The sequence below is a fragment of the Mastomys coucha genome, unplaced genomic scaffold (genome assembly GCF_008632895.1).
Source record: "Mastomys coucha isolate ucsf_1 unplaced genomic scaffold, UCSF_Mcou_1 pScaffold15, whole genome shotgun sequence".
In the NCBI taxonomy this organism is placed as follows: Eukaryota; Metazoa; Chordata; class Mammalia; order Rodentia; family Muridae; genus Mastomys; species Mastomys coucha.
Window position 1 is genome coordinate 444,150 of NW_022196897.1, and position 23,765 is coordinate 467,914.

The following is a 23,765-nucleotide window of genomic DNA, read 5'->3' on the forward strand; positions in this document are numbered from 1 at the left end:
AAAAAAAAAAAAAAAGAGCTAACTTGATTAACCCTGATTTTGAGAAAAAAAAATGAGCTTGTTAAGTCATAAGTATTAGTATTATTATGAGATAATGGTGACCATAACTACATAGCCCTTAAAACATGATTTTTCCTTCTCTCTCTCTCTCTCTCTCTCTCTCTCTCTCTCTCTCTCTCTCTCTCTCTCTCTGTTTTGTTTGTTGTTTTTCAACACAGGGTTTTTCTGTGTAGTCCTGGTTGTCCTTAAACTTGCTCTGTAGAATGGTCTGGCCTCCACCTCAGATCTATCTGTCTGTTCCTTCCCTAGTCCTGGGACTAAAGGTGTACACTACCACTGTCTAGCAAAACATGCATTTCAAGCTATTCTTTCTATTCTAAGTGAAACCAGGCAGTGTGCTTAAGACTGTGAGACAGTGATGAGTAAGAAGTAGTCTCTGCCTTATAAAGGCTAAGAGCTTACTAAGGGCAAAGAGAAATGATGCAAGCTCTCTACATATGTGTTCTCTCTCTCTCTCTCTCTCTCTCTCTCTCTCTCTCTCTCTCTCTCTCTCTCTCTCTTTCTCTCACACTCTCACACAGAGTAAAGTGTGGCAGAACATGTTTCCATGTCAGGACAGTCTTAGAAGAATGGCAGCATCTGAATTTAATCTGATGGTATATGTAGAAAATTTTAAGACCAGAAAAGATAAGAAAAAAAAAAATTAAGCCCAAAGATAAGAAAGAATGAAAACTAACATACTCAGGTAAGAAATGAAAATCTGCCAGAGTTTCCTGGTTTTTCAATATGGGGTCTAAACAGTGACTAACTGAAAGGAAGAATTCAAGAAACATGTTCTGGATTTGTGTGAAGACTGAGCATGACTTGACTTTTACACAACCTGTGATTGAGTCACTTTTGGGACTTCTACTGGAGATAAGCAACTGGCAGTAGAGTCCAGAAGCAGAGGCTGGGCAAGCCTGCTGAACACTAATGGGTCACCAGCAGAAGGCTAAACTCACTGATATAAGGTCAAGGAAGTAGCAAGCCACAACAGCTGACGCACAGTAGAGTCTGACACAAGACACTGCTCACACACAGGTGGACCTGGGCTGGCAGGAAAGGCTTCTCATGTACTAGCACTTAAAGCTAATGTACAGTAAGCAGGACCATAAACACAGATTAAAAAGCTTTTCTCAAGTTCAATTTCAAATATGAAAAATATCAATTTCACAAGTATATCTACTATCTACAAGTAAAACTTCTTGTCCATAAACTTTAGGAATATTAATAGTAGAAAATATAAACATCTTAGTCTTTGGGTTGCAGCGACTAGGGTTTAGGAGTACAGTGAATAGCAGATAGGGGAGCAATGATATTCTATGGTCAGCAAACAGCCTGTTTCCTTTCTTCCAAAATGTAAGCAGTAGCAAAATCTTCCTGTTCAAAGAAAAACACATTATGTTGAGAACTAGGTCCTACAGTTTTATTTCTACACTCAATTACTACCACCTAGTGTTACAACTAGATACTACATCATCTATTTCTATGGGTTTAGTCAAATGTCTACAATGGTCCATTTAAAATATCATGCTACCAAATACAGGAAATTAGGCCTCCATCTGCCTCAGTGATGAAGTAAGTCTTCAGATCTAGTCAACAATCCCATGCTCAGGCATCTGCTTTAAATACTACTTCCTTCTTTTGTTCTCTTCTGACTCAGAAAATGTATTCTACCAGCTGCCTCAGAACATGATATAGCTGAGGATGGCCCCTGAACTCCTGATCTTCCACTTCTTCCACATGGAGAATACTACTATGATAAGCACTGGATGATAATATTTCAAAACGCATTATCTAGTAATTTCTATACCAAGCTGTGAAACAATATCTTCATACCATTTCCAGAACTTACACTGGATTTTCTTTAGAAGTCTCAGAATCTTTACCTTCTGTTCACAAGAAGCTGGTATAAAAATTTATGACTATCTTGCCATTGCCTATATTAGCTCATAACAGAGAGCTGAAGATCATCTAAATTCCTGATTGAATTTTCAAACTGCTGTTTAGCTTGATGGCAAAGAAATAAAACTATTTTACCAAAAGGTAATACTCAATTTTATCTATAATTCAAAATAAACGTTGTATATATATACTATACAACATGACCTGAAATATTTATTCATTATAGATTAGTTAAATTAAGCTACTTAACACCCATATATATGGGTTTGTTTTACATATACATATATATATGACAGGAGAAAACAAAGAGAAAGAAATATCATGTAAAGCTGACACCTGAGTGTGGGACAGTCTGAGCACGGGATTGTTGACCAGATCTGAAGACTTCATCACCGAGATAGATGGAATACCTGAGTATGGGCCAGCCTGAGCACGGGATTGTTGACCAGATCTGAAGACTTCATCACCGAGATAGATGGAAGCCTAATTTCCTAAATTTAGTAGCATGATATTTTAAATGGACCATTGTAGACATTTTAAAAATTTTTTCCTCATATATATATTCTGAGAGATGACAATACTTAAAGTCTATTCTTGGTAACTTTCAAGTAGAGACTAGTCATTACCTACAGTCAGTATGTTTTACAATGGACTTCTTAAATTTATTACGCTCTACTGAAACTTTCCTCCAAGGCCACACCAACTCCAACAAGACCACAGATCCTAATCCTTCTACTCCCTCTCAAACAGTTCACCAACTGGTAGCTAAACAAGCAAATATATGAGCCTGAGGGGCCATTCTCATTTCAACTATCACATAAGCCAACCTGGTTGGACTGTACCTTAATTAACGAAACTTGTCTCTTCCTAGGGGATTCTAGGTTGTGTCAAGCTGACAATAAAAACTAAGCCGCATATCATTTACATTTATATTCTGAATGTTGTTTGAAATATACAATCCTGTTCAAATTAAATACACATGCACACTTGCACTATAGAATGACTGATTATCTCAAAGTTGGATTTAACTAGGATACTAACTTTATCTAACAATCTTGCTCTAGCTAACATGTTGTAGAAAGTAGTACAATTTCAGGATACCATCATTTCTGATCTATTAATTCTTATAGATCATAATTTAAAATATTACTTAATTGTAGAAATGATCATATTCTTTAGAGTTTAAATTTCCATATTTTCTATTTATTTTTAAGTTAATGACCACCAACTACTGTTGATAATTAACCATTAAATTAATGTATAAAAATGATGAATGGACAAGACATAAGAAAGTAAAACATTTAAGCCGGGCGGTGGTGCCTCACGTCTTTAATCCCAGCACTTGGGAGGCAGAGGCAGGCGGATTTCTGTGTTCGAGGACAGCCTGGTCTACAGAGTGAGTTCCAGGACAGCCAGGGCTACGCAGAGAAACCCTGTCTCTAAAATGCAAAAAAAATAAAATAAAATAAAATAAAATAAAATAAAATAAAATAAAATAAAAAATAAAACATTTGAAGAAAATACTAGAAAATATTACTTTTATCTGGGGAGTTGATATGGAGGAAGAGCAACCAAATCCTAACTCAAATAGAAAGATAGAAAGTTCAAATGATTACAGAAGTGGAAACCTTGGGAAGAAAAGAAATTTTGTCATTAGATAAAATTTACTTAAGAAAAGGTTGGGAGAGATTCCCTGCACTGTACACAACTAAAGGACTTGGACAGCCTCAGAAATTGTGGTGAGCAAGCACTCCCCCTGTAACAGCAGACGATGAGCAGAGGCAATTCCCAGAGGGCAGCAGAGCTACAGGCTTACATATGAACTAAGGAGGAAGCAGAACAAATGTCAATTAAAATGTGAAATCACTTGTCAAAATCTGACCAAATTTTAAAGCTGGACAATGTTCAGTTGTCAACCAGGATACAGAAAAAACAGAAGTCTGCAGACAGGAAGATGTGCTGATTCCTTCCTAGGTGTAAGGCATACTTTAGAGACAAAGTTGTCACAAATTGTTACAGAGACATTCCTCAAAACAGTCAATCTTCTGAGTTAATATACTACCCAGGACTTCAATTTCTAGGTATATAGCAAAGAAAGATTAAAAGCACATGCTCTCGCCAGGCAGTGGTGGCACACGCCTTTAATCCCAGCACTTGGGAGGCAGAGGCAGGCGGATTTCTGTGTTTGAGGACAGCCTGGTCTACAGAGTGAGTACCAGGACAGCCAGGACTACACAGAGAAACCCTGTCTCAAAAAAACAAAACAAAACAAAAAAAAACATGCTCTCACAAAAACTCGCACATGGGTGTCCCTGACAGCATTACTCCTAACAGTCAGGTAGCCATTTCAAATGTCTAGCAATTGATGATGAATAAAGATGTATGGCTCACCACACCCTGCAATATCACTTGCTCATCAATTTAAGGAAAGCACTGGTATCGGGAAACACTGTTCAAAGTGAGAGAAATTTGATGCAAACACCAGACACCATATAATTCTATTTATATGAGTTGTTGGCGTGGAGTGGATGGAAGTATGGGGAGCTGATGAGACCAGGATTTCTTTATAAAGTGAGAAAAGTGGCCCCTCTCAAGCACGATGTACTCGTGTCCCGCTTTCCAGCGCCCTCAGTGAAGATGTCTCACCCATCCCTGGCAGCCAAGCCTTCCAATTCCAAGAACCCATGAGTCTTCTTTGACGTGGACATCGAGCGAGTTGGACGAATTGTTTTAGAATTGTTTGCAGATATTGTTCCCAAAACTGCAGAAAATTTTCATGCATTGTGTACAGGAGAAAAAGGCACTGGAGCCACACTGGGAAAGCTCTGCATTTTAACGAATGCCCTTTCCACCGAATTATTAAGAAATTCATGATTCAGGATGGAGACTTCTCAAATCAAAATGGGACAGGTGGAGAAAATATTTATAGTGAAAAATTTGAAGATGAAAAATTTCATTGTAAGCATGATCGGGAGGATTTGCTGAGCATGGCAAATGCAGGCCCCAATACAAATAGTTCTCAGTTCTTTATCACAACAGTTCCAGCTCCTCATTTGGATGGGAAACATGTGGTATTTGGTCAAGTAATAAAAGGACTAGGTGTGGCAAGGATGCTTGAAAATGTAGAAGTGAATGGTGAAAAACCTGCCAAACTATGTGTTATTGCAGAATGCGGAGAACTGAAAGAAGGAGATGACTGGGGAATATTCCCCAAAGATGGCTCTGGTGATAGCCATCCAGGCTTCCCTGAGGATGCAGATATAGATTTAAAAGATGTAGATAAAATTTTATTAATATCTGAAGACTTAAAAAACATTGGAAATACCTTTTTCAAATCTCAAAGCTGGGAGATGGCTATTAAAAATATGCGAAGGTCTTAAGGTACGTGGGTAGTTCAAAGGCTGTTATTGAGAAAGCAGATATATCTAGACTGCAACCTATAGTCTTAAGTTGTGTTGAATATTGGTGCTTATAAATTGAAGATGTCAAATTGGCAGGGGGCAATTGACAGTTGCTTGGAGGCTCTTGAAATGGACCCTTCAAATACTAAAGCACTATACCGAAAAGCGGAAGGATGGCAAGGATTAAAAGAATATGATCAAGCATTGGCTGATCTTAAGAAGGCACAGGAGATAAAGCTATCTGTTATATTGTAAACAAATGATAAAGGCACAGAAGGATAAAGAGAAGGCTGTGTATGCAAAAATGTTTGCTTAATAAGGATTAAACTCTCTTTAACTATTATACATTGATTATAAAAAGGACAATATATATTACTGTCTACACAATCCTTGATGTGTTTCCCTTATTTCTGTCATTGTTTACATAGCAGTGCTGACATAGATTCCTTCTTAATAAAGTGTTTCAAAATAAAGTGAGAAAAGTGTTTCAGTTTTGATTTACTCTACATTTTCTCTAGGTGGCATGCGTAGTACATAGAAGAGATTTCAATAAAGTTATTACAAAGAAAAAGTCAACCTGTGACTAAATCCTTAAAACACATCTAGTTTAGCAAGCCAATCGTGCAGGAACATTGACTAGGCCTGCCTCAAACACAATGTTTCTTACAGGTTCGTCTTATAGTGGTCAAACTGGAAACCACCCACATGCTCACCAAGGTAAAATGCTCAAGGCAAAAGATACATATGCTGGTTTAAACACCAAGTAACCTTAATAAATAAAGCTGGAAAATGTCTTTGTCCATCCTCCACTGAACATTCCCACATCACAACTAAAGTCCACATTCTGCCAGAGGAGCGATTGTTGCTGGCTAAATAAAACAAAACAAACACAACAGCAACAAACAACACTCAAACCTAAGAGCCTTACAAGTGGGATCTGCTCCAGACCTCTCCCACTGCCCTCTTCTCATCGAAACTCAAGGAAGCTGTGTTCCTTAGAGCAGCGGACTCCCATCTCTCCTCTTCTTTACTTCTGCACATTTACTACACTCATTTAGACCACCAGTAAACTTCCATATCATGAGCGTCCTCAGTTGAATGAAACCTGTTGCTTTTTCTCCCTTGCATATCATTCCTTCAAAGGAACGTCTACTGCCAAGCTACTTCATGCTCATGTTCCTGTTTCCTGCTGCTCCTATAAAACTGGCTCTTTTCTCTTGTGTATAACAGAGACAACTTACAATCATTAAAACAAGAACTATGAAGCCCATCTAAAGCCTTACTTCTATGAGCTTGCCAGCAAAATTCTTGCCCACAATGCTGAAATCCCTTAAAAGGTGGTTTATGTCTCAATTATCTTATTAAAGAATTACTCTTTCTGAACCCGTGTTCTCCTGAAATGAGATATATTACACAGCTCATTTTTCAAGTCTATACTGTGGGCAAGGACCTTTGGATTAACTTCTTCCCACGTGGGCAAACATCTACCTTTTAGGATGTCCAGCACTGAAATGTAGTACATAATGTAGTATATTGAAGGGATCAAGCATGTTGTCAAAATATACACACCCTTAAGGGCTTTCTCATGCTTTGTGTGTTAATGCAGTATTAAATGAAATTTAAAATCCTTCTAATTATCCTCACTTCACCCTCACCTCTAATACAGAAAGTCCTACAAGTCCTACCTCCTTTGGACTCTACCTCAGGAGATGTTCTATACAGAACAAGCAGAGGCTTTACCATGCTCACAAATCCTGTAGTTTAGTTTCTGCTGTTTCACTTTGGGCAAATTAATAATCAACTAAGCTGATTATTAACCATAATATCTAACCATAAAAACTAACCATAGTGGTTAGTTTCTTAACTATACACGTTAAAAACACATATCCAAAGTATATTACTTATAGGAAGGAATTAAATAGGCAGTTATTAACTAGTACCTTCAGAGCTCCCAGGGACTCAACCACCAACCAAGGACTATACATGGTGGGACTGATTGTTCTGGCAGCATGTGTATAGTAGAGGACTGCAAAGTAGATCATCAATAGGAGGAGAGGCCCTTGGTACTGTGAAGGTTCTGTGCCCCAGTGTAGGCCAATGCCAGGGCCAATAAGTGGGAGAGGGTGGGGTGGTAAGCAGGGGGAGGGGAGAGGCAGCAGGGGTTTGTTCTTGTTTTTTTGTTTTTTTTTTTTTTTGTTTGGTTGGTTTTTTTTGGGGGGGAGGGGAAAGTGGGAAAGGAGAAATCATACGGCATGTAAATAAAGAAAATATATAATAAAAATAAATAAATAGGCAGTTATATTTCCCCTCCTATACCACTGTCACTGTCCTGTACCTCTGTCCTTGTCTATGCTGTGTGCCACAGCTTACAAACTGTGATTCCTCTGTAGTATGGCTACACACTGTCAGCATCCTTCCTCCACCTAGATCCTACTGTGCTATTGCTCCATTCAGTGCTTACAGTGGTACAGCACTTGCCTGCATGTTCCCATCCAAGCCCATGCTGCCACAGTTTTTTCCCTTACCAGTGCTTATCACAAATGTACTGCTTCTCAAACTGGGCTGTACACACAGCAGAATCACCTACATGTCTTAAAGTTTATGGCCATGTTCCAGTACCTGAAAATCCTACCCTTAACTGTTCTCAGCTGGGATCTGAATATTCATGATTTAAAGGTTTCAAAATAATATATACTACTCTGTTCCACCTGTCTGTCTCCCTGTCTAAACATATAATGTATGTTTCCCCCAAAGGCCTTTTGAGCATACTATCTGTCCACATTAAAATTCCTGTGTCTATTTATGCCAATATAAACACTTGGAAAGTAGTTCCTTCTTCCTCAGCAAGTCTACGGTTCTTATTTCAATGCATCTCATTTCACCATGCATCAAATCATCAAAATGCACTTGACAGAGACTTGAGCTCTTCCTATGAGCCCTTGCAGACAATACACAACTCTTAGTATTTACAATAGCCATTTGAGGAAGGCATTACTTCCAAATAAAAGGAAATTAAGGCAAGAGAAGTAACTTGTCTCGTTGTTGGAAACTACTACATAACTTGTCATTTATGTTCTACACTTCCTACCATCTTGTCTAAACCAGAAATACACACAGCAAAAGCTGAAAAAAAATGTACGGATTTTATTTTATGCTTAAACATCTGGACACAGAACTAAGTTCAAGTCAAAAGACTTGAACACATTGAACACATTCCAAAAGACTGAAGGGAAAATTTAAATACACTTGGGCAATTCTCTTTCTGAAAAAAAACTCTATCTTCTAGCCATTATTTAGTTTTAATCCCTAAAGTGCACTTTAAATTATCCTTAGTAAACTGACAGTCTTAGCCTTGAATGGCAGTACTTCAAGAATCAGAGATGAATGAATTTGCATATACCAGGAACCAAGGCTTATATTAAGTGATGAACAAATTCTGTAACTGTGGTAAGACCCTCAAAATGCACCTATGCACCTAGGGGAGGCAAGAGGGCAGGAGATCTGGGTTTTAAAATGGGCTAACCTGAGAGAGACTGTAGAGTGCATAGGAAACTGAACCAAGATAACTTAGTAATGAACAATAGACAACAGCTGTGGGCACAGCAAGCAGCTGGAAGTAGCAGTGCTAGAGCCCAGGCGGAATGGCGGACTTAAGCTGCAGTGTCTTCTCTAGTTCTCTCTCTATTACAGCAGATTTCCCAGAGACCAGAAGCTTTGGGAGGAGGGAGAAGGGAAGCAGGGCAAAATCAAAGACACTCCACATTACACAAGAGATGAGCACTTTAGCTAGCGGATGGATCAGACACTTTTCCGTCCACATCTGGTGGAGAGTCCTCAGGATGTGCTTGGACACAGAGAGCAGAACAAGAGCCAGTACTCTGGAGACTTCTTTATCTGTGAAGTCAGCAAAGCCAGGCTCTTCCTAAATCAGTTACACTGCACTCTAGTGTAGGAAGTCAGGCTTTAATTTCCAAACTGCACAGTGAAAGGTTGTATTGTGGTCTGTAAATTCTGGAGTTCTGTAATTTTAACTCAAAATTTTCCTAGCATTAATTCTTTCTGTGAATCAGCTATACAAATTTCTAAAACTTGAGGAAAACTCAAATAAAAAAGTTAAGAATCATTCATTTGGGAATGAAAAGTATTAGTAACATTTCCTCAAACAAAATATATTCTCTGTTGTTTGGTAACAAGAATGCTATCAAACATCAAATCAAAGGGAAAACAGTATGAATTTGCCTATGATCACAAACTATGAAGCTTCATATCCTATGACAGACATTTCAGTAAGAGGCTTATTGCACTTACTCCAAAAAAGGTAAATGAGTAAACAAATGAATTTAGATTGCCCAGGAACAAATGAAGGCGACTTAATTCATAGCCGCACACCAGCTGCTTAAGCGAATGTCCTGGCCAGTGTGCTTCACTTGATGTTCATGACAACATACCAGACATGGTAATGCTGACTGAAGGTGAGTGGATGTAAAGCCTCAGAAAACATTACATTTGCCCAGCATGGAAAGCATGGATTAAAAGTAATAATAAAAGCCAGGATCTTGTCAGAACAAGTAATTCACTTACTTTATAATTTCCCACAACTTCCAGCACTGCATGCAGTACTGCCTCTGCATAAGTACCAGTATGTTACACATACTAAGAGGTAGATTACCATCTCTAAAGTTAGTTCCACAGTCCCTTCAACAAAGCAGAGAAAACCAAAAAATTGAGGATCAAGCCTGACTAAGCTCGTAGATTTGAGGCCCAAGATGGCTTCCAGAAACCTGCCCTTAATGTTCCGGCATCTTAGAAACCATAAAGGGCTCTTGTAACAGAAGCACTTACCTAACATCCACATAATGCAGAGCCACTGCGTAAAGATACATCCTTTATAGTTCACTAAACTATTAATCATTTAAGAACACAGCAAAGAAGATACTTACGCATTCCTGAGCATTCTCTATCACCATCCCACACATTAGACACTGCATGCCCCGTCAGGAGGAGGTTAATTAAGCTTTGGCTATCAATGAAAATTAAATATCAGTTAAAATAGGCACAAAACTAGTTCTTTAAGTAATTTCTACAATTTTAAATGACTTTTTACGTTAAATTATGTTAAAACAAATTGAGTGGAACCCTCGGCTTCCCTTCCCTGTGTCCAGCCTTAGTGAGACCACAGTGCTGACCTGCACCCACATCTCTGCAATCTCAGAAGCCTAACAGCTTTAAGATGCTATATTTAAATGAATAAAAATTCATTTCACTTAGTATTACATTTATTTTTATATGTAATCATTTTTGAATTTATAATTATATTTATATTACTTTCCCTCTTCCCTTTCCTCTCTTCAACCCTTAGCATGTACTTCCTTGCTCTTAAGTTAATTGCTTCTTTTCCTTTACTTGTTGCTATATACACTTATAGACATACACACACACACACACACACACATTTACATACACCCATACATATTCTTGAATAAATATAAACTGCTCAGTTTATATAATGTTACTTGCATGAGCATAATTTTAGGACTTGGTGCTGAAGAAGAAACTGGCATTGGAAACCTTGCTACCTGGCTGGTGAAGTCATGGGTCTTGGAGAAGAATCTACAAAAACCACTCTAATAAATCAGCATAATCCTTAACTACATTTGAAATATTTATCCTTATAAATGCAATTCTCACCCCGCACCAAAGACACTTCTCTTTGCAACAGATGCAGACCATTACAATTATATTTCACATGTAGTCTTTGATGGAAGGTAGGTGAGTCTTAACAGCTAAGGAAGACACATGTCAAAGGAAGGACTTGGATGAGAATAGATGAGTTTCTCTATTCTATTGATTTGGGTAATATAAGCAAAAGAAGAAAAAACTAGAAAAGAATTGTTTCAACTCTAGAAGAAACTAACCCAGATAGGTAAGAAAATATTTACTTCTAAGTTAATGTGGGTAAATTTAGGCTTTTTTAAAAGGCTATACATGGATATAACGAACACTTTGTTAACATATATTGCCATTAGTAATGTAAACAAGATACTTGTCATCATAAGAGTCATGTGTAAACAACCTGAAACTGGATGTCAATGCTGTCCATACACAGCAAGCACTGACTAAAATAACACAATACATGTGGCACAGAGTCAGTCAAGACCATAGACTTCTGCTACCAACACATTCTTCAGAGAGCATCCTGCTCCTAATGCCTAGATTTAGTAAGAGACAGCAGACTGCAGCCATTACCTGCCATGCCCGTACACAGGGTCTATCAAAGGCTCATTTGCATCTTCAATTGAATTCTTTATGTTTTCAATGCCCTAAAGAAACCAAAATTTTATTAACTTCATTTAATGCAAAGGTTGACCAGTTTGGAATACATGTTAATAAACTACTATTCGAATTATCCAGACTTGTATTTGAGACGGTAAGAAGTAGCTCCCCAAAGATCACTTTCCATTTTCTTTCATGGGCTCTATGAAGGACACTAAGGGACTCAGAGGTAGTATGTCTAATGTTGGTTAAAGAGACAGAAATAACAATTTTCAAGAGAGAAGAGGAATTCATTTAATACATTTATTTAACCTCAGGATAAATTAAATAAAATCTAATATGCCTACTGAGAAAACTAAATTTAGTTTAGGTCATGGAAAAAAAACTTTATAATAAAGTCATAGACTTTTGAATTTAGATAGAGCTATGCAGTTAAATACACGAGAGGTATAAGAAGAAGAAAATGGAAAGTTTACATATGACTATACATTTCCCCCAAGTTGATAACTCAAATATACAGTAACAAAATAAAGTATCAGTCATGAGAACAGGCAGTTCCTCATTTCCTAACCACTACCTCCCAATACCTTTCAGTCTTACAGAGGGAGGCTGAAGCAGCACAGGAAAAGTGCAGAAGTGACATCCACAGCAATGTTCACCTAATTTGAACCACTGATTGCTATACACGAGGCCAAAGCTAAGGGTAGATTAGACAACCAGTGTTAGGATTAGACAATCAAAGTATTAAAAGATTGTCTAAGTACCACAGGGGAAAACAGAGAGCTAGGTGATCATGACTTGTCATCCTACAGAACAAAACAAACCAGGCTATGACAATGTCAAAATGCACTGTGGGAAAAAGGCACAGTGGGTGGGCAGGAGTGGAAATCACTTTAGAGAGCAAGGGGTCAAAGGTATCCCAGGGAACAGCTGACACAATCACTGGGATACAGGTCAAAGGTCAGGGATACCAGGAGCATCAGAATTTGAGACAAAAACATGGGTCGAGGATGAACAGTTCATGAGGGTGCAACACCTACCACTGCCGCTGCCCTAACCACCTGACCTCATTCAAGTAGTTGGCAGATTTCTCTTATTTATTCTTGATTCTAAATACTTTCCCTTTTCTCTTCCACTCTATGGTCACCATCCTGCTTTATTTAGGCTTCTACTACAATACTACTTCAGTTTCCTTGATTCTAGGTTTCCACTTACCAAATCTCTTCATCACAAACTCTCATTCCAATTCAGGCATCTCCTAGCCACACAATAAGATCTTGTCATTTCATATTAAACATTGTACTGTGTTCCAATTCAGATGATATGAAAGCCTAAGTATGTTTTGCACAATTCACAAGACACTTCTTATATAAAAGGTGCGTATCCCACCATTCTCAGTTGTTCCTAGGTATTCCCACTGCAGTAGGCTTGCAGTATTTATGAGCCCCAAGCCTGTGTTATATCCCAACCCCTTTTTCTTTAGACTTGTTTCTCCTGCTGTTTGTAAAACTCTTCTCATCTATGAAGGTCCTACATAAACCAAATGGTCCTTACTACCCAGAGTTTGCTCTTGAGTCCTGTCAACAAATTTAAGTCATATCTTCTATTTTTTCAAAAACTCTTTTGCATGTACTAAATAAAATAAATCTCAAAGCTAATGCCCCAAATCATGGCCATAATAGAATTATCAATATGTCATTTTTATAATGAAAAATAGAAAACCTTTATTAAAAAAAAAGGATGTCACATACCTATCATACAGAGTCAATGCTCAAAAACCATAAGAAAAAAAGCTGATTTCAGACAAGGTATGATCAGGAGATATTCCAAGTGTGATTGCAAGGCCACAAGCATTGAAATTGACATTTGCAAAGAAGACAGGACCAGAAGTGTGCATGTGGGAGTTAGGAGCAGAGAGGTGAGCTGAGAGAAATAGCTACCCATAGAAGAAAAGTAAGAACAATTACACAGGACCCAGGAAAAGACTCTTCTGGAATTCTAAATTTCAGAAGGAGAAAACAAGTAAGAGAACACATAAAGAAGAAAACAAAATGATGAAAGAAAATGCTTTAAAAAAAATGTGACACACTATATGAGAAACTAGCATAACGATTAACAAATAAATCCAGAAAAAGTAGGGGTCAGAATGAGTCTCTACAGGGGCTAAAAGGTTAAGTGCTAGAGATATTGCTAAGATCAAAGAAACCAAAATCAAGAAGACCTGATGACATTAAGACTAGAACATTATCAGTCACCTCTGTAGTCCATAAGGGCAGAGGGGAGGAGAGTGTGGAAGTGGTTAAAGAACGAGTGGAGGCAGGAACCAAGTCCTTACAAGCCACAAGAATCTTACTCTGATGCACAAACATCGGCCACACAGCTTCTAACAGCAAACAGGAAAACAGCACTGAGCTAAGAAAGTAAATCGTCTTAAACAAACCTTTGTCAGTAATACAGAATAGAGAAAAAGCAAGACTCCAAATTTGTTTCCCCACATTGAATACTGGTCCAAGACAGCATCTTTTAATTCTGACACAGTTCTGAATGATCTTTTTCTGGGGGGGGAAGAAGAATTAAGTATTAATATCCCGATTACTCCATTCATAAATGGAAAAAAGTTTCAAATTCTTACTCATTACTATATACAAACAAGAGATTTTTATTAAGTATCTTCAAGTTCTAAAAAAAAAAAAAAATTAGCCACGGAAAACAAAAACTCCTGCTGACAGCCCCTGTGTCGGGAGACAGTCTGAGCAATGTCGGGAGCTCTCTTGGGTGTAGTAGCTGCCCCCAGTCCTTCTGTGTATGCAATTACTTAGACCACAGACTGACCCTCTTCAGAGAGGTGCTCAACAACCAGAAAATTATTATTAAAGCATTCAAGCTCTTCAACAAACATCTGAGGGATAAAACTACAGCATGCATTTGGGGCTTCTTCTAAAAGAAATTAATGTTAAATTTCAAAATGCCACCTATAACTCTGTCAACATAGTGGCCTCCCTTGGACTTTATAATAAAAACTTTGAATGTTCTGATGAAATATGGGCATTTTTAATGAAAATTACAGGAAGCATATTTTGGCAGAAAAATGATCCTAGTATTTAGCTCACTACAAATGGGTTTACATTCATTCAGAACAGAAAAACATGATAAAATGATTTTTTTCCACTGATAATGATGAAGACATATTTGATTTAGTGTTAATGAAAAATGTACTTAGTTACTTTAGGACTTGGAATCATACACATGTATATATTATTTTTAAATCTGAAATCAAATAAGTGCTCAACAAGGTATTTTAAGCTCATGTCTAAGTTAAGAAGTGCTATGTATATCTAAGGATCTTTCCATAGTATGAACATACTTAAATAGCAATGTGTCCACAAGGTAAGTATTTTAAATGTTTCAATGTTACTTACTGAATTAATGCATGAAATCGCTCAAAGCCAAGCTCTTCCACAGCCAAGGCAGCTATACATAAAAGACACTTTTCAGCACTACACATGGCAAATAAATGACACAAGATACACACAGCAGGCTGTAAATACTTTCAAGCAATCAAACCATTCCCTATCTCGTATTCCCTTATAATTCTCAGTTTACTCTGAACTTTATAACAACATGAATTTATAGTTCATCATCTTAGCTACTATGAGTATAACTAAAATGGATATAGTACTGAGAACGCAGACGCGTTATTAGGTAACGGACATCCCTGTACACTCAGTCACAGCTAGGAGAATATGCAAAACAGGAGGGACTACTGCCTGTTTGTCACACGTTGTCACATGCCTGAATTTAAAATAATTCCCTAGTTTACAGATAGCAGTAATTATCAGGGCTAATCTTTCTCAATATAAAATCCTTAGGCTTACTGTTCACGGATTAAATGCATATACTAGGCATAGCACTGAAACCACAGGTTCAAGGACAGATTTAAGTTTGTTTCCTCACTCATTCATGCAGTCAGCAATTGTTAAGATTATGTTAATAAACTACAAGTTTTAAACTTTTTAAAAACATCAATGAAAGCATTTAAATGAAAGATAACATTGACTGAGGCTTTACTGAGTGCTGGGCACTCCTGTGAGCACAGACCTCCCTCACTTAGCGGCCATGGCCTCATCCTCTTTACTTGTAAAAGAGGGAGCTGAGGTCCACAGAGGAATCCTAAGAGCACCAAGCTCTAACCAGCACTGAAATGTAGACTTAGTCTTGCTTCCAGAAGATAATGTCTTTAAAAATGGCTAATCAAATGACTACTTTCTTGCAATGAACAATTTCATGAAGCAAATCATAGAAAGTCACACATTTTCACTAGTGATTAAAATATAAAACTTTTACTTACAATTTAAAATATCACATTATATTAGCTTTATATAACCTGATTTTTAACTTTTCAATATTTCAAATGACTTTCTAAAATCTTTAGAAGTCCAAATCGTTTAATTTATCTTTTGGTTTATGTGGGAAACAAACTGAAATTGAACCGAAGAATTCACTACTGCAAACAAATGTGCATTACTAACAAGCAAAAAATATATACACCACAAAAGCCAATGGAGGTAATGCTGTACACAATGTAATATCAATGAGAGAGGAAAGATTTCATATTTAAATTTTGAGGATAAAATAATTCTATCTAACCTCATTCAAGTTACACTGTTTAATAAACTGCTTATGCTTCACTGTAAAGCTGACATAAAAAGAGTACTTTCAAGAAGCACGCAAAAAAGTATAGCTTAGCAGTCACAGATGGTAGGAAATAAAGACAAGAAGAGGACCACAGCTGGGAATAAAGAAAGACAGATAAAACAGATTGTTATATGGAATAAATACTTCAATATTTCAATATGTAAGTTCAATATGCAAGCTCAGTTCAACTGTCAGTATCTAAGATAAATTCTCAGATTCTCAATTAATAAAATGTTTTAAATGTATATGAAGTTAAAAGCATGTTTCAAGTATGGTTTTATGTCATGTTTATTTTTTAAATGAGGCACTAAGTGAACTAAAAAACCCTATATCATGTCATTTTGGAGGAACATTCAATCTAACATGCCCATCTAAATTAGTGACATAGGTAACTAACAATGCGCTATGACGCCTTCACTCTAGAGCTTGCCAACATGTTAGCATGGAAATGTACCACCACTCCAGAGTAAGCATATGGCATGCATGTGCTAATATAATGCTAAATATAATGCTACTGTAAAGCACACACTGAGCGTAAACACTGTGAATGCTTTAGGTGTCCCTTTCTCAATATGTACTATCTCAAATGGAATTATTAACATGCTTACATGCCACACAGTAAAATTTACAAAACATTTAAAAATTAGTCTAAATGATGCTTTATTGTCATTCTTTTGAATAGTTTCCATTTGTCTTTAAATGTCAATATCAATTCCAAAATAAATTCTTTTTGAAAGGCAATGTTTTAAAGGTCTGAAAAGAAACATTACTCAACTGTTTAAATTTTTAAAATTATTTCTTGCAAATGTGTTATTAAAATTTGCCAAGTACAAGCTGTTCTAATCATAGAGGGAGGGAAAAAATGGACAGTGAACACACTGGCATCTCTGCTCAGGGGAGACAACACTGTCTGTAGACAGTTCTACATGGAGAGTGATGCACATCACACACAATCAATATTTACTTCCTAATGCCTGGTTCTGACTTTTACAAAATCATTTTTATATAGAAGGTAGTGAGTATGTTCCAGTATATATGGCATAAAGTACTTATTCAATCTATGTATTTGGGAACTAACAATTAGCAAAACTCACCTAACTAGCAAGATTAATCCTCCAAAGCAAACCAAGGAGCAACTTCTCTCTATTTTCTCTATCACGAGAAGTTACTAATTTACTTGTTCATTTTGGCAGTGTTTAGCCCACTTTTAAGAATGTTCAAGTATGTAAATTTTACGAATGAGAGTAGGTATTATTTGTATTATTTAAAATAAAGAAACTACAGTCAAGATGTGGAAAACCTAAGACATAAGTAAAACAAAACTAAAATTACTTTAGTCCAAATATATAACAACATTCAAAAGGATCAGAAGTAAAATACCAGTGTTTAATTAATAAACTATCTCCACTGTTCTAGAAAGCAGCTAAGAATAGCTAAGCAGCTACTGGTGTAGAAAACACTCTCATCTGAAGAACACTGTGCACCTCAACTTCAGCATGCAGATGTTTAAAGTCAAAGTTGTAATACTAAAAGGAGATTTAATCAAGCAGAAGTTAGATAGAATTATTTTTAAAATGTTTAAAAGACAGACGTAATTCTTTTTGTAAAAATGTAGTCTTACACTAAATAAAATAATGGAAAAGGAGATAGAAAATATTTAAGATTACTAATTAAACTTAAAAAGAGAAAGTGTTATCAAAACATAAAATTTTTCTCTTCAAAATTTTCAATAGATTTATTAAAACAAAAGGACAAGAAATTACTTCATGAAATAAAAACATATCTTACAAGAATGTTCCACTTGGCAACTAGACTGTGCAGGACTCCCAGAAATCCTAGCGGCTTCCTCGGGTGTCCTTCCTCTCAACCATGAAACCAAGCAGTATGATCCAGAGCTGTCACAAGCACTTTCTAAAATATCACATAAGGTATGACAAAGGAGCTCCTTCTGCTCGTCCTCTAAAAATAACCAAAGTATAAGTTACAATGTTTTGTCTGGAAAAGAAAATCGAGTCATGAGAAACAGTAAGAATGCCTCAGCTTAATAATGAAAATCAAGTGTTTTCTAAGAATAAGGAAAACCCATATAACCAGAAGACTATAAATTACTTTTTGGAAGAACGATGTGCCTACAGATTAAAATATTATCACTTTAAAACTGGCATCAGCTAGAAGAAGACTGGAAAGTGCAGAATTAACATTGTGAGAAATAACAATTGTCTTGAGCCCCTCAGCACTCGGCTCCCTCTCCAGCAGAGTCAAACGTAAGGAAAAGCAGGGCCCTGGGGACCTTAGTGCTCCTCATCTGCTCATTTCTGCCTGACCAATTTACAGGAATAAGAGCAAGGCGATGAGACACCATCAGCACACAAACCACAATCCATTACAGTAGCAGAAGCAACCACCACTCTGCTGCATAAAGCAGAAACCGTACACCAGCCCCCAGTATGCTGAGCTCTGGTGTTTTGCTGAAAGGCACACACAAGGCCCTTTCCTCCAGAACCTGGGCAGCCCCTCCCTCTCTCAAGTGGCATCCACTCTCCAGTGCACTATCACACTCACACTTCCACGTGAAACCAGTGTAACTGCATCCTATATCACATTTTACAGTCCGTGATGGTTCCATTCACTTTGCATCACAGCCTTCATGACACTATGATAATGTTTTTGAAGTCTGCCAAAGAGACTATATTTCTGAGGAAGAAATGTTTTCAGTAATTAAAAGCCATGGTGATAATTGACTCTCCAAGTTTCTTTACTGAACTTGTGTACTTCACACTCATACTAAATATACGACCAGGACTCCTTAAGTCCTCAGCTCAGTCTTGAGGAGATCCTGCAGTCCTGGGTTAGAACGAAAACTTTTAAATCCTTATACACAAAGCTGACACTAATCTCCTGCCTTCTTCAAAAGTGACTGTGAGGCTCACAAGAAATTCTGCAACTGAGGGAAGGTCTTTGTAAACTGCCAAGTGGAATGCAGATGTTTGTCATCAGGTGGTGCTGGGTATTACTCAAGCTGCAGAAACTCTGATAGTTTCATCTGCTTTCAGTGTTCCCACTTAATAATGCATTATAATAAGAGATAAAAGAACAAAACAAGAGTGCTGAGCTCTTCATCAGGAGAGACTGGGCTGGGAGCCACCACCAACACAGGCACGGTGGTGCAAGAATGGAACCCTAGCAACAAGTAAAGTAGAAGGATCATAAGTCTGAGGATAGCCTGGCCTACACAGTGAGTTCCAGGCTAGCCAGCTAGCGAGATCCTGTCAAACAAACACCAGAGCATATAGGTATTCACTCTGGATACATTATCATCTAATGGGTAAGAGAAACAGCCATTTAAGCAAGAGGCCTTATTACTCATAATACTCTGTCTCCTCTCTCTTATTAAGAAAAATCTGAAAATGAACATTTTAAAGCAAAGTCACTGTTTATGAAACTTTTTGAAACATCTGAGAAATAATATTTCATCAATTGTTTCCTACTGAAGACAAACTTTTTAAAAAATGAATTACTAACAACAAATGCGATGTAGAGCAGATTTAAGAGAAGACTGAGGGAGGAGACTTTAAAGCCAGCGAGCATACCTGAGCAATCCCGCCAGGACGACTTCTCGGAGGAAAACAGAAGCTTCTTCAAAAGAAATGCCTTTACACAATTAAAGCGACAGTTAGAATGCATGGTAGTCACAGCTCATGCAGCTCTTTTACTTAAAACTAGAAAAACTTGATACCATCTTTCTGATCTATTGAGTAGTTTTATTCAAAGTCTTCCCCGACAGTTAAAAGACAAGGTACACAAATAGTTACTTAGAATATACTACTATAAACTTTGCCCCAATTCACAAATTAGTCATTGCAGATACATACATACATTCTAATAAGTAGAGAATGAATTCCCATAATAGATAGGTAACTGGAATTTATAGAAACCTAGTAATCTGTTCAAATGGTAAAGGTTTACCAGAATACCTCTACATTTCTCTTGGATTTCTGGGATAGGAGATATCTAAATACAACAATGGTCCAGTCTTTCCTGTAGCTCTGTTCTGTTATACAGAGAATACCACTACTGGCCATCTGCAGAAATTTAGCAAGGCCCTGTCTTAAGCTAAAAGACAAAAGCACTGTGGATGAAATTCGGTAGTATAGTACTTGCCTACTATGTTGATATTATGTGCTACATGCCCAGTACTATGGAAAGATGAGAGAGGGGGGAGGGGGAAAGGAGGGAGGGAGAGAAAGGAGGGAGGAGAGAGAGGAGGGAAGGTAAAAATCCTACTATTAGAATAATCACTTTCTCACAAGAACTCATAATTCATGAAATAAGTCATCAAGTTATATGCTTTGAAAGAAAAATGAAATGATTTCTAATCTTTACTGGCTATGTCAGATACAGGATAGTGCCATGGGATACAGGACAATGCCTCCTTAAGGCACAGTCAATTGACTTGTTTAAATGTGGGTTCTTGGTCTCCACCTATTGACTATGAATCCCTGTAGGGCAAGTCTAAGAAATGGGGGTATTTTAAGACTCTTTATATGCTATTAGAAAGCAGGATGGAGATTGCTTTTAGTCAGAAGGACCTAAGCTTGAGTCTTGATTTACTAATCAATCAAAAGTGCTAGGACAAACTCTGAAAGATTTCAATAAAGAGTTCAATAAGGATTATATGAGAAAATCTGTGCCAGGCACTCAACAGGCCACCAATTCGAAGACTGTGACCAGCCAACAGTAAAGTCCTACTGTACTTACACAGAAATAAAACAGACACTATAATCAATTCTATGCTATGACCAGAAATCAACATAAATTAACTACCCTGTGTAACTACTTTCAGAACAAACTCTGACAGTATAGCAAGGGCATTGATCTCAACACTAACTCTACTGCTATTGGTATATAACAATGCCTTCACCATCTTTTCATAACTGCTTTTAGAAGAAGGAATTATAAGGTATACGTTAAGCATTATTTTTGCTTTTCCCAGAAATCAAAAGCCATAGTCTATGAAGTTCTAAGATTTACTTTTTATGTCCACATTTAAATTTTGTTATAATACATTAGGTTGGTTGTAGCTTTTGCTACTATAAATGAGTTTCTTCATGAAGAAAATTTTTTCCATATGAAAAAATTATTTTAAAGGAGTTTCTCAGAGGTACATTATTCATTAAGAATCTATATATTATAACTCTGACCATAGTCTACAACACCTTCACAGAATCTTAGTTAATCTGAACTAGACAGCAATATTCAAGAGTGCCAGCAGCACTCCACCAACATATGGCTTGACAATTTTATATCTAGAGAGTTAAAAAAAAAAGTAAACATAATAAGCTGTTGCTTGATTTTTACTGGCCTGCACTCAGCAAATGTCTTTATTCTTTTCTTATCTAGCATCAGTGTGCCTGTTAACAACTACTTTGTGATGCCCATTTGACCTATGGTGATGGAGTGCTCTTCTTACCCAGTTTGTACTAATTCTCTGTTAAAGACAGACAATATCCCTTAATAATAATATTTATTAATTTTTTTTCTGAGCTTAAAGTAATCCTTTTTCTTAGAGCATTGGTACATTGATGTTTTGTTTTTTTAAGGATATATTTCATACATGGTAGAAGATGACCTAAAATAATTTGCCCCTCAATTTGCTTGTCATATCGGTAGTATTTATAAAATTTAAATTTATTTCACCACTGATTAGAGTTCCTTTATCACAGTATTAGTAAATCTTGGTAAATTCTTATTTAATAAATGAATTATCTGTTTAATGCTATTCCTATGTACATTTTCTAGAAGTATCATAGTCTAAAGTTAATAGTTCAAAATGTTATTGTTAATATTTTGACTTACTAAGTTCTCTCATTACTCTTAATGATTTAATTTTGATGCTTAAGCAGAAACACTAATATTTATGTGTGTATATATATATGTACATATATATAAATAATAGGTTTATTGATTGAAAATATTGGCATGTTTCTCAAAGGAAACCCACTGTGTTAAAGGTCTGTAACAAGGCAGTCAAAATTTTAATGTTAAAGTTATCCCTTGTTAATTTTTGATATCCACTGATTTTTAACTGCCTGTAATCTATCTTCTGTTTAACTATATTCACAGACCTCTAATCCTATAGCACTATTACTGACCACAGAGACTATTTCTAAATGTAATACACATGACAGAGCAAAGGTTTTCAGATTCAGACAAAATTCCTATTGGTACCTGAAAGTTGCCCCAGCATACTCAGGAAAAATAGATATAATAGTAATTAGTAGCAGTACATATTATCATATAAATATATGTAATCACACAGAATATATAAATGTTCTATAATTATTGTTATATTTAAATTTCCACTTTATATACTTAATCACTTTGAAGCAAGATTTAGACATTCATATTTTTCTAAATAATTTTACCAGTGTGAAAACAATTAGCTTTATTCTTTAAAGAAATAAAAACAAGATGACCTACAGAGGTGTATTTTGGAATAACTCGGACAGCTTTCTTTTTTTTTTAGATTTATTTTATGTGTATGAATGTTTTGCCTGCACTTTTGTATGTACATCATCACATATGTCTAGATCCTTTGCAAGAGCAACAAGTGTTCTAAACCACTGAGCCATCTTTCCATTCCTAAGATGGCTTTTCTTTTACAGAAAAGAAAAAGCACTTCCTTTTAATTGAGTGATGTTTGCACATGGAAGGTAATGTTGGGAACTAATGCATTATGTAACCAAGAGCTTAGACATGCATCCTTCATGTCTAGTGGACATTTTAAAGTATGAGCAGCTTTGAGGTCACACTGAGAATCACACTGGTAACAGTAAATGAGAAGCTGTGGACCCCAGCAATTTAACAGTTTATGGCACTAGTCAGTTCTGAAATTCAAAAACATTAAGATTTAAAACAAGGCCATTCAGAAAACAAAACAAAACTTTTTTGTACAAAGGAAAAACAAATTCTTTAAATTGTGTTTGTAGTTGGTTGCAACTTACTTAGAAAAGCCAATCTTTAGCCCAAAATAATATATAAAATTTAGGCCATGAAAGCATGCACTCATCTGTAATTTTCTAGAGACATCTTTGTTGATGGAATAAATGATAAAGGGTTAATTGCTATGATTATACCCTTTAAATATATAGATCTTATAGATCAACAGGCTCATTATATTACTCAAGGGATCTTATCTCTAATTCCTAATCTTCTAAAAATCAGGGTAGACCTCTTACTTTTCCTTGAAAACTGTTAAAATGCTACTATTGTAAGGACTCACTCATGTTCTAAAATAAAGAATGTATCTTTATTTTGGATAGTTTTAATTCTATGTGTAAGAGTTGTTAGATAGCCATATCTGGTTGTTCTGTACAGTATAGACATCAGAAAACAGAGGCAAGTGCTAAACTTTTGAACATGTCCCTTATCTAAGGAGTTGGTAAAGTAGTC

General features: G+C 36.5%; 1 protein-coding gene and 1 pseudogene across 4 annotated transcripts in view; one reads left to right on the plus strand and one right to left on the minus strand.

Annotated features, from left to right (window-relative positions):
* Positions 1 to 23,765, minus strand: part of Mindy3 (MINDY lysine 48 deubiquitinase 3) — an 81,383-nt gene that overhangs the window by 48,111 nt on the left and 9,507 nt on the right. For 3 of the 4 annotated variants that reach the window (XM_031369032.1, XM_031369031.1, XM_031369029.1), the window contains exons 3-8: positions 19,904 to 19,964; positions 18,102 to 18,272; positions 15,038 to 15,089; positions 14,059 to 14,173; positions 11,592 to 11,665; positions 10,286 to 10,365 (exon numbers count right to left, since the gene is read on the minus strand). In XM_031369032.1, coding sequence (XP_031224892.1) covers positions 10,286 to 10,365; positions 11,592 to 11,665; positions 14,059 to 14,173; positions 15,038 to 15,089; positions 18,102 to 18,272; positions 19,904 to 19,964 — 553 coding nt within the window. The remainder of the gene's footprint in view (positions 1 to 10,285; positions 10,366 to 11,591; positions 11,666 to 14,058; positions 14,174 to 15,037; positions 15,090 to 18,101; positions 18,273 to 19,903; positions 19,965 to 23,765) is intronic. The other variant, XM_031369033.1, reaches the window with a different exon arrangement.
* On the plus strand, positions 4,582 to 6,076 carry LOC116089713 (annotated as a pseudogene).